The 12180-nt window shown below is 44.1% G+C and overlaps 1 protein-coding gene across 2 annotated transcripts in view; it reads left to right on the top strand.

Moving 5' to 3' along the window:
- The first annotated feature begins 5444 nt into the window (after positions 1–5444).
- Positions 5445–12180, top strand: part of LMO1 (LIM domain only 1) — a 62756-nt gene continuing 56020 nt past the window's right edge. Inside the window, exon 1 of one of the 2 annotated variants that reach the window (XM_086748815.1) lies at positions 5445–5874. In XM_086748815.1, coding sequence (XP_086604941.1) covers positions 5853–5874 — 22 coding nt within the window. In that variant the 5' untranslated portion in view covers positions 5445–5852. Of the gene's footprint in view, positions 5875–10785; positions 11242–12180 lie in introns of those variants that run through there. The other variant, XM_086748814.1, reaches the window with a different exon arrangement.

Genomic DNA, 12180 nt, shown 5'->3' with positions numbered 1-12180 from the left:
ACCGCAAGACAGTGAAGATAGAAAGTATCATATTGAAGAAAGGCAGTGGGACAATATGTTGGACAATATGTTATGGTCTAGCTCCATAACTGGAACCTCCGTGTGCCGCTGTATGAAGAAGAACTGATAGTAACAGATTATAAAGAGCTAGCTCCATGGCTCTGTTCACCCATCTCACATTTGATTAGTCTCTGCTGACATCAGGCTAGGAGCAATAAGCTCTGATCAGAACAGTGGATGTGGCAACAAGCCCAGAGCTCCATGTGTCACTCCAGAACCAGACACTGTCTCAATGGATTCCTCCATAAAAAAACTGAGGCAGATATGTGGATGCCAGATTTGTATTTCAGGTCTATGTACTGCACCCACCAAGGTAAGGAATAAAAGGTAGGACTATCTGCAGGAAAACATTGCAGTAGCAATGAACTTTGAAGTAGAAAAGGATATACAGAAAAGTCAATTATTAGTTCAGGTGAAAGTGAGAGACATGATAGAAACACTGCCACCAGAGTTCACTCATAAGGTTTGAGATGGGTTTTGTTGGATTTTGGGTTGGTCTTTTTTTTTTAAGGATTATTTTCCACTTTCTTTAAAGGACTCTGGACTCTGCACAGATACTGCTGTGTGGCAGAGTCAGAGTCCATGTGTTGACTTGCTCAGAGAGGTTGGGCTAAAGGTGCATTCCTGAACTTTTGCTTGACTTCAGTATGAATTCAAATTTTACATCACTGTTGAGAACTGATTGACCATACAATTGGAAGAACACATCTCACTTGAGCCTGGGGAAGTTTTGAGAAGTAGAAGATGAAAGGAGGCTTCTCCTGGAGAAGATGTATCTCCTCTAAGTACACTTTTCCTGGAGCCCAAGGGAAGCCAGCCTGTTCCAGCTCCTCGTCTGGGCCTCCTCTAAAGCCATTCCTCTGCCTTAGACTTGCCTTAGACTTGCCCTTCTCCCCAGCTGGATCAGTACTGATGAATGTGCAGTGTGTCAAACCCAACCAGATCTTCCCACTCACAAAACCATTCTGATGCCAGTTTCTCCCATAGAAAGAAACTTTATGGACTTCACGGCAGCTGAGCTGTTCGGGGTAGGGGCAGCAGAATCTGCCTGTTAAACTTATTATGAAAAAAAGCATCAGACCAAGAATTTAGGTCTTGCTACTTTTATTTTTGAAAAAAAATATATATATTTTTAACTTTGTGCTATGGAGAGCAGCAGCAAAACTTTGGAATAACTAATTTATCCACTGTAAATTTCTCTAAAAGGTCATTACAGATTGTAAAGCCTAATGGCTTAAAGTGCCAGCCTTATATCACAGCAGTAAAGAACTCCTTCTCTAGAGGTAGTATTTTTGAAGCTTTGCCATTTTTCTTCTATCAAAGGAAATGCTGTATTTTTAACACACTATTTTCTTTTTTAAAAAATAGCCTATATTTAAGAAAATTTTTAACATTCATTTCATGCAAAACATAGTAACAGAATCGAGTGATTTATATACAATATATAGGCAGAGATGTTAAGTGGATTAAGCAGGAATTTAGAAATAATTGAGGTCTGCAGGTCTCAGGTATGTATTTAAGTAGCCTTTTGAACTGCAGCCTATATTCTGTGTGAACATAACTTTTTAGAGCACTTGTGATTCTCCTTTACAGGACTGCTGAATTGCAGTATAAGGTCAGGCCTGTGGTCGCTGTCTTCTAACATTAGCAGGGTAGGTGCAAGTGATTCTGAAATGGGTAATAACATAGAGATCGTTTGTAGCTAATCTAGTATAGAGTTGTGCAAGTTGTCTTGGTTATTTGTGTGAATTCAAGAAATAAAACCCATGTGTCTAAACTGGCAGAGAAAAGTCTCATCTGCTCAGAAATCTGATTTTGGAAATAGCTGCTAAATTTACCATGTGTAGCAGTGGTCTTTGGTATGGCCTGATACTGCCTTCACTGTGAGATTCTGACTGGTACATGACTTAATCACCTCTCTTTTTTGTTTTGATTTTTTTTTCTCCTGTCAGCTAAAAGATAAAATAAAAAAACATATTAACCTTCCTGATGAAGCTTTATAATTCCCAACAGTGAAACATTAACCAACTCCTTAATTAAGAGAGACTGAAAGTAGAAGAATGCTTTTATGTCATTAGCTGGTTTTTGCTTCAGTCATCTGCCTCATTCAAGCATAGGATAATATGAAACCTCACGGGTCTGCTAAAGGCTTGACTTAAGTATATTGCAGACTTCCTTTGCAATTTAATAAGAATGGCACGTTGTTCTTAACAAACTTCATTTTCTTTTGCTTGTGCTCAAGAGTAGCAAAAGAAAAGTAAGAGCAGCTAGTGAGCAAGGATCTCAGGTTAGACCCAGAGGTCAGAGCCCTAGCCTTTACAGCAGCACATGTGTGCCTCTTCTATCCTGCACCAGGAATTAGTATTAGACCAGAAGCTTTCCAAGGCAGGGCACAGCTGTTCTCTTTTATGTGTAGTTTCTGCAGTCTTGAGCATGATGACTTCTCAGTACTGCCTAGACAGGATGTGTGTAAGGTACTGTAATGGCATGAATAACAGTGCATGTTAATGATAAGCGGGCATCTCTGCGATGGAGTTGTCTGGTCCTCCTCTGGCAGTGAGCTACTTTAGCGCTTTGTTCGAGAACAGAGGGTCGGGGAACTGAGGCTTATTCCCAGTTCTGCCACTGATCTGTATAAAGTTTTCCCAGTCACTCGTTATGGCACTTGTTACATATGTAAGCACTGTTTGAAGGAGTGATTTAGCTGTTGCTCTCTAGTGTCAAGGTACTAAAAACTAAGTGTGGTAAAATTCTTTGTATGAGATTTCCAGTCTACTAGGTGAAGGAGGCTCAAAATTTACTGAAACTTGCTCACTTCTCTAAAATTACTCACTGAACAGATATAACTGAAAACCATGCAGAACAATGCTTCACCACACTGTAAAAAAGTCATTTACTAAAATGGGGAACTTTACACTGGGGTTCATTCCTTCTCATCTCATTAAAGTTGCAAACCTAAAAATCCCGAGAACTGTAGGATTGCAGCAGACTGTTCAAACTGCAGGATGCATATTTGGGAATGGACTGTTTTGGGGTTTGTACTTTTTTGCATTATTTTTCTCCTTTGTGTGATGTTCCCTCATGAGCATGTACGTGTGCAAATTTCTCTTTTGCTTTTTCCCTCCGCCTCTTTCTTTTTCATCTCCAGTGACCACCTCTCTCTCAGCTCAAGTGTGAACATCACTTCTTAAGAACAATACCAAAGTCAACATCTGTTTCCTCAGTTTCTTCCTGTCCTACCTTTGGCATTCCAACAGTGACCTTGAGCTTCAGTGCATGCAGACAAACGCCTATTACTTGCTAAGTCTGTGTTTAGATGAAACTGCATCACCCTTGTAGCAAACTCTGCATTAAGGCTCAAGGGTTGCATACTAAGATCCTGAGATTGTGGCTTTGCACCCAAAAGTCTCCTTGGCCATTATGAAAAAAGGACTCAAGGACCAAACGTACACTCAAAAGTGAGTTGATGCCATGATATTCTGCAGGCTCAGTATTTTTTCAAGTGTTGCTGTGTTCTTTCAGGGAAAAAAAAAAGATTCATCAAGTTGATGGACTAAGTTCCTGTGGGTTCAGTATGTGCCATACAGTGGAAATTAAAGACCAGAGAATTATCAGAGTTTGTTATGTTACAAAGGTGAAGGCATTTTTATCCTTGCATGTGTGTACTCACAGAAAAACATACTGCACTAATGAAACACAACTTTATATCCCCAGTCATATTTATGCTTGCAAAGAATGAATGTAACTCAGTAAATTTGTTGCCAGCAAGCTTAGCTACTGGGGTGGGTTTTTTGGTGGAGGAGAGGAGGAGGTGTTTGTGGGGTTTTCCCCTGCCTTGTCTTTAAGTGATGTGTACAAGGTGTGCTTTAAAGTGTGTAGAGCTGCCAAACTGGTGAATTTAATCATGGCTGTCTTGACATGGCTGAATGTGAGGATGGGGAATTGGGGAGGGGATAGGTCCTATGAGATGATGCACAGCGTTTTCTCCTCTGAAATCAAGAAAAAATTGTCTGTCTCCCCTCAAGGGGAAGCAGCCTGAACAAAAGTCCCCCAAAAGGCAACACGGGGGGACCTAAATAAAAGCTAATAGATGAGCTGAGGTAATATTAGTTTCCTGATATATAAAGCCAAATGGATTAATGGATCAGCTCATGCATTGCCTAAGGAAACAAAAAGAAAATCTTCAATAGTTCTCTGCACATTGAGGACACGAACAATAAAGATCTTTAGAAAGTAAAAACCTAATTTGAGGGAATCAATTACTACTACTTTTACCCTTTTTTATTTAAAGGAGGTTCACACAGAAGTAAAATTTGGGTAACACACAAGCCAGAAATCATTGCATCTCAGATACTACAATGATGGTCGATCTCAGTTTGCATCAGTCTTGCCTAGGCTCTTTTTAGCATTCCAGCTTCAGCTAATGGAAATCAAGCCCATTATGGTAAATGTTGGAAGCAAGTACATTAATAGTGGGCACTGACATTCATTCAAATGATAAACAATCCAGAAGTGTTCCCAGTACATACTAGATTATGTATAATCTCACCTGCTGCTTCAGAGGGCCACTTCTCTCACAGGTTTTTAAAGTACAGAAGATTGTCTGCCATCGAGTTTTCTGCTTTGGTAAAGAAAACTATCTGCAAAATCCGCTTTGCTCCCCATCAGTCCCATATACTTTTTTTCTTTTTGAATTTGGTTGCCAGCACTTTCACTCTAGAATTGTCACCATCACAATGCCGAGCTGTTCCTTACTTTAAAAAGAAAAAAAAAACCAAAGAGGCGGATGGGGCAAGATTTAGCGAAGGGGAAATGCAAAGGTAGAAAGAAAATTGAGCTTATTTATACAGTAACACGTGCGTTAGAGTAATGCCTCCGTTCCTCAGCTATACGCTCCCCCATTTTCTGTCTCACACACGTATATACACACACACTTTAACTGTGCTTTTGTGTTTTGTCAGAATTAATGAGAAAAGTTCCCTTGCCCTAGGGGTAATTAGTGTCCTTGGAGTTAAATAAGCTAATACTTAGACACGTCTGGCACAGGCAATTATGTTTGTGTATTGAATAATTGATTCAAAGAGGGGGGGAAGGGGCTGCTAATCAGATCTGAGCATAATGAATTGATTTAATTAACAGGGGAATCTGAGGGTCCCTGGGAAATGTGTGCATTCATTCAGCAGCAGGAGAGAGTGCAAAGCACATAAATTGAGCGAGCGAGGCAGACGGCAAGTGCTTTTGCTTTCAGTGATAGGTTCACATCTTTTCTCCCTCCCACCCCCCTTCCTTTGAATATAATTTTAGATTTAGAGTGAAATGAAGAGAAAAGCACTTTAGAAGCCCGGAAAGCTCTTGCAGTAGCAACGGCTAAGGGGGTAGCGGTTGTGAGGTATCACACGCCGATTATATTAAGACAATTTTTGACAGCGCAGGTAGTGAAAGGACGGAGCGGGGGAACCGGCCCCCGATATTGTTCCTCCCTTACCTTTTTTTTCTTTTCCGCCCCCTGCCTTCTTTTTTAATATCTAAACTGGCACCAGGGCTGCAGCGGCGGAGCCGAGGGCGAGGCGGCTGCTGCATCAACCCGGCTGTCTGGCGCCCAGAGCGACCCTAGCCCGCCGCAGCCCCCCTCCAAACTCGCGTCCCGGGGCGGCCGCGCCGCTCCCTCCCGCCTCGCCAGCGCTCCCCTGCCCGGTCCAGCGCCTCGCCTCCTCCGGAGCGGCTGACGGCGGCTGGAGGGGGAGCGCCCCAAGGAGCCGGAGCGGCGGCGGCCGCCCTCAGCGCCCGGGACAATGGTGCTGGACAAGGAAGACGGTAGGTGAGAGCCGCAGCACGGAGCCTCGCCCCCAACTCCGGCCGGGCGCCCCGGCCGCGTTGGGCGGCGGGCGGGGAGAGGAGGAAGGGAGCGGGCGAGGGCCGGGGGAAGCAGAGCGGAGCTGCCCTGAGCCGGGCCGCCGCAGGGCGCTGCCGCCCGGCCGGTCCCGCCTCGCCTCGTCGGCGTCGCGGGTAGCGGAGCCCCCCACCCGCCGCCTGCACAAAGGGCTGCCGGGGCCCGGCGAGCGCGTCCGGGACGGTGGCCCCCTCGCCATCCCCGCGGGCTCCCGCCGCCTCGCCGCGCTTCCAAGGCCGGGCGGCGCTGCGGGGACCGCACTAGGAACGGCGGCTGCGGTGCGGCCGGCCGGGACATGCCTGACGCCTGCAGCCCTGCCACCGGGCCCGGCGGCAGCTCAGGCGGCCTTGGCGGGCGGCACCACCGGGCCAACTTCGGTTGTGTCCGCAGCTGTGGCCCGCCAAGATGACGCCCCGCGCTGCCGGTGCAGCTAGCGCTGCCGTCCGTGATTGCGTAAACTGCCATAAAATGTCTCGCTTTAACTCGAAAAAGTGGATACCAAGATAAAGAGGCAAGTGGGAGATGCTTTCCTTTGTTGTTTACTTTTATTTTTTTTTTAATTCCCCCCCTCCCCCCATTTCTCTACCTTTTTACCTCCGCCCTCCCCTTCCTTTTGATCTGGAGTTTCAGCCTCAGGAAGGTGAGAGTCCGCCTCCCACGACACCGCCGAGTCAGATGGGGCACGAAGAGAAATCACGGGCTGGCTTGTGCCATCCGGCTGTGTGGGAGGGGGCTGGAGCGCTGACCACAGGAAGGTTAAATGCTCGCTGCCCCGGAGAGGTGCGTGGGGAGGGAGCTTGCTGCAAACTCGTCACATGCCTCTGGACTGAGAATCCCTCTCCCGGCGTCTTTTCTTTCTCCAGTTTCTTGAAGTCCTGTGAACTAACCTGGTGTAGTGTTATTAATGGGGTCTGTAATGCTCCAGTCGAAAGCGCCCGTGTTGGAGAAGAGGGAATGAACTTGAATAACTGGTAAGCGAGAGAGAACAGTAGAAAGACTTTTCTCATTCCTTGCCCCCTGTGCACAAAGGTAAAACGGTTAAGTGATGACACAGGAGTTAAGCAAGGGTAATTTTCTTACCGGTGTGTGGAACAAGGTTTGCGTTTCTCTCTGACCTCACTTTCGGGGGTGACCTGTGTCGCGGGAGTCCCCTGAATTTTACTTGACTGCTGGGGGAAAAGGGAGAAAAGGCTTTTAACATTTCCATTAATATCCTTTAATAATAACAATAACTGGGTGATGTCTTAATCCCAGTGACTCACTGTCGGAGGTTTCCTGCCAACCTGTATCCGTTTCCATCTGATTGATGGGCTAGCAGCAGGATGCTGCCTCCGTCACAGAAGCAAGAGGCACAGGTGAGCCAGCACGAGAAACTGAGATCTGAAGAGGGTTTCCTAATAGGACTATTTGGGTTCTTCCAGGTATCTCAGATGCACTCATTAAACACAAGGAGCTTGGGGATGGTGTGATGCTGGTATAAGGAAAAGAAACAAAACCCATTGATTATCCAGACAATTCTCAACAGCCTCCTTCAAGGAAATCTCATGAGCGGCTGTATAAAAGGGAATGATGGTGGCGATGGTAAAGAGGGTTTAGTGCGGGGTTGCATTTAAAAAGGAGTGAAGTAGGAAACAAACCCCTGATGAGAGGGATGTGGAGATCAGAGCAACAAACTGCAGTAATGCCTGGGAATCTCCTGTGCTGTTGATGGAGTAGTTATGCTCGAGGAGAAATTATGCTCGCTTTTAAAAATGCACTGGGGAAACTGCGAACAGGAGGTGAGATTGAGAGGAGAAGCTCTTTTCATGAAGAGGTTATTTTACCTTTGGATGTTTCATTCTGCCTGATTCAAATAGGCTTCACTTGCCTGCTCATCTGTGAATGTTAAAAGGGGATACTGGACCTGCGTAGGTTACAAATGTACTAAAATGGCAGCTTTTGCTAACTAAACCAATCCCTTTTGAAATCAAGCTTGAATGAGCTTGTTAATAAAAATGAGTCTATTTTACTCTCATAAATGTTTTTTGTTCTTTTTTTTTTTTTTCTGTTTCCCAGAGGCTGGTCTGATTTCTACCACCTGAAAATCCTGGTATTGTGGCTAGTATCCAGTTCTCCCCTTGATTTTAAGAGGCTTTGCCATGCAGGGGCTTTTCTTGAGGCTTTTTCTTTTGAGGTCTCTGGCAGCAGTGGGGGGTATTCGTAGTTACTACTGTGTGGAGAAGGCAGGAGTTCAGAAGCATTTGCCCCCCTCAGTAGTCCTGGTGCATCACAAGGAGGACACTTACTGCCTAGTAGGTAGAGGTTGCAGTGTTGCAATGTGCTCCGTGCTTTTGCATCCCCGAAGGCTACTTGACAAGCTGGGCCACGGCCATGCACTCAGAGGCAGCCGCCCGCTCTTCAGCTCCAGGTCGGGGCTGTAACGGTGCCTTAGGGGTGCGTGCTAGCCCTAGTGTGACACCAGTATCACCCGTGAAAAGTGTAATAACTGCTATACAGCTTGGTGAATGAAAAGCTTCCTTGGCAAGCACACGCCGGGGTGCCAAGAGAAGTACTAGAGATGCAATAATACTTTTCTGTGGTCTTTACAGATATCATTGAGGATAAAGGGGCAGACTGAAAAAATAACAGGGATAATAATGTTTTTGACTTGATATGTTGTGGCATCACATCAAGTTATGTCAGGGAGGTAACCTCATTTTGTGTTTGAAGTGACATAATATAACTGGACTGATGCAACATGACTTGATATTAGAAAATACTGTTTTACAGTGGAACTTTGGCAAATATCTTCCTGAAACAAATGTTAGGAGCTGAGAGAAGAGAGATGGAGGTGGGGGAAGAAAAAGGTTGAGAGTGAAAAACTTCAAGGCTTGCATTTTAGTCAGTTCCAGTGTGTAAATCACTGCTGAATTTGCTGTGGGCAAGCCAACTTATGCATGGTGCAGCGCATTTATAAATTTCAAGATAATGAGACTTAAGATATTTCTCAAATACATAAATGTTTTGATTGCAAAGACCAGATTTCTGTTCTTAAAAGTAAACTGACATCAGGTATCATGATTAATTCCAACAGATTGTGTTAATTGTAGTTTACTTTAATTGCTGTACAAATGTGTTGGGGGTTAGAAAACTTTATTGTTGGTGTGTGAAATGAGTAAGCAGATAAAGCCTTTAAAAATATCCATTTGCAAAGGGAGTAATCCAGCCTCTGTGACATGATGAAGCAGTAAAGGAATAAAATGTACACTGATCCAGTACTGCGTATTTTTCTACAAGTATGTTATGTCTGCTAGTTCGCCCTGCCACAGAAGTCAGCTGCGATAGACAATGGCTAACTTCATTTTTATCAAAAACCTGCCTTCCTTGTAATTACCAAATAGTGTAAGTTTAAATGTACCGTTGGAGTAAGTTTGTCCTTTTTGAAGGCGATGGAGTTGAAAAGTATGCAAACAGAAAGATGGAGCATTTTTGGAGTTCACCACTTTCTAATGGAGGCCAATAGTATATTAGAAGCATTAAAATACCTCAAGTGTAGAAAAGCCTGTATTTTTGTTAGTTTTTGCACCAATGCTTTTAACTACTGGACTTTAATCTTTAGGATAACGTCGTCTTCCATTTTAGCTTGTGATACTTCTTAAAATGAAATTATTATTTGTGGTGCTTGCACTCTTATGCTAAAATACATATTCAACACTTGCAAACTAGTATCACTAGGAAACGGGAGTTGTTCGAGGAGCTAGGTGAAACCGATTCAATGCAAAATGATACATTTAACATCAAATATGCTCAAGGACTGTTAGGATTAAGTATTCTGAATGAAGGGGGAAGGAAAAGCCACTTCAGCTGGGGATAAGGAATCTAATTAAAAATCAGTATTAGGAATATATAACTTGAGCCTGCTATAATGATTTTTTAGAGTACTGTTGTATCAGTTGTAAAGGGGAGGAAGAAGTATCATTAAAGCAGGAATGAAATGTTTTCTTGGATTAAAAGACAGAGACAAGTGAAATGGTGCTGTTGATCTTGGTAGCAAAGCATCTGATCCCAAATCCTTACAAGCGCCATGGGAGACAACAGATGACTTGTCTGAATAAGGACTGTGAGCTGCAAGAGGAAGGATAAAAGGCGTGAGCCCCAAACTTGTCACTTTATGTTTGGGCATTGATGGCATCTCTGAAAAGTGGAGCAAACCTGTAAGGGCTTGTACAGCATTTGATTTGTTAAACTCACTTTAATATCAACCTAGTGAAAATGGAGCTGTATTATCTAGCGTATGCCCAGAATCTAATACGTACATGTGAAAACAAACCCCAAATGTTTGTATAGAAAATTAGTGTCAAGTTTTAGGCCATAACAGATGCGTGAAATCTAGCTGCGTGTAGCAGGGCTGGTGTCCCGCAGCCTGGCTTGCCGGCGTCCGCTGCGGAGTTTCGAGTCAGAAGCTACCGGCTGCTTTCAGACAGAATCCCTGCTCTTAAGAGAGCAAACCTGTAAGAGCAGCCCTGCTTTGGACCAACGCCCTGACAGATGCCAAGCGACCCGTGCCGGGTGCGGGTGCGCAGCTCGGTACCACAGCTTTTCCCCGCGGCCCCGTCGGCGCGAGGCCGGGGCGGGCAGGAGGCGGCGGGCGGGCTGCAGGTGGTGCTGCTGAGCTGGGAAGGATGCGGTTCGCCGGGAAAGCCGGGCAGGAGAGCGAGAGAGGTCCCTGGGAAAGATGTGCATTTGTTCCGTAGCAAGCGGGCAGCGCTGGCGAATTGGGAGACAGAGGCGGCGGTAGTCAGGCTTAGGTGTTCTGCCCTCTCTGAATGTAATTTTGGATTTAGATTCAGCTGAAATCCAAAGAGAAAACACTTTATAAGGCTGAAAGCTGTGTAGTTGCAATAGCCGGGGTTATGAGCTATCAAACGCAATTACATTAAAATAGATTACGCTGTGTAAATTGAGCCATTTAGAAGGTGAGAACCAAAGAAACAGCTCTGATCCCCCATCTTTCTAAATTGCAGTTTTAGGTCCTTGCAATTCTGAGGCACAGAAGTAGGTGAGGCTGCTTTTGTATGCGCAAAGTGCTTTATTTCTGAGTGTAATTCTAACTGAGTGTAATCTAGGTTAAAAGCCGGACAACTGGGTAATTAGAGCTCACTTGCTGCTAAAGGACGATCAGCTGTACCGTAGCTCATTTGTGTTCCCAGAGTCTTGTTCTCTCCTCCCCAAAGCGGAGGCTGCTGGAGAAGAAGCATCTGTCCTCAGACTTTTCTTGACCGCGGAGATGATGGTGCTGGACAAGGAGGACGGTAGGTGGGCTGAGACTGTGTGAGCCTGTGCGTGGTGTCTTCTGTGTGCTACTAATGCAGAAATAAATAGTTTGGAAACAGATGTGCGCTGGGCATATCGGAGTGCTCCACTTTCAGCTTTTGATATTTTTATCTTGTGTTGGTAAAAGCACGATTGCTCTTTTTGTTTTGTTTTTGGTTTTGGGTTGTGGTGAGTTGTTGTTTTTTTTTTTTTGTGGGTTTGTTTTTTTTTTTTATTGTCTCTTCTCTGGCATGATCAAACCAGTCGAGGAGGGTTTACCTCAGGCTCTGTTTGCTGAAGGACATAGCAGAAACAGATTTTTTTTTTAATATCTATTTAGATTTTTTTCTTTCTACAGGTTACTGTAATACATCCATTTCAATCTGTTTATTTTAACAACTTTTATTGTATATCTAATGTAGAGATTTTCTTTCAATTCCATTACATATCATTTAGGTCTCTTTAATGTGCGCCTGTAATATATATTTCTCATAGCTATAAACATAATGACAATAAGCTAATAAGCTGCTCTGGCAACAAAAAGCATTGACTTATCCTAACAATTTACTCCCTTCTCTAAATGACAGAAGCGAAAGTTCATTTGGGAGTTATTTTAATGAATGAAACTGAAGGAGAGCTTGACTTATTTTAGGACTCATGTATACTTATTTTTTTAAAGCTGATTAGTCCTTATCATGGATGACTAAGGGGTTCGGATTGATGTAGAGAATAATAGTGTTAGTTAGTAGTTTGAATGACCTGATACCTTGTTTTGCATGTTGCCTAGCAGAGAGTGCAACTTAACTACTCAGTCACCAGTAGTTTCTAGAGTAGTTTCTAGAGTGAATGTGCTAAGACTAATCACAACTTTTTAATGACACTTTTCTAAAGTTGTGGCTTAGATCTTCCCTTATAGCTTGTACACTAAAAGCAAAGAT

This window comes from Chlamydotis macqueenii, chromosome 5 (genome assembly GCF_036417535.1).
Source record: "Chlamydotis macqueenii isolate bChlMac1 chromosome 5, bChlMac1.mat, whole genome shotgun sequence".
In the NCBI taxonomy this organism is placed as follows: Eukaryota; Metazoa; Chordata; class Aves; order Otidiformes; family Otididae; genus Chlamydotis; species Chlamydotis macqueenii.
This window is presented reverse-complemented; position numbering and strand designations above follow the sequence as displayed.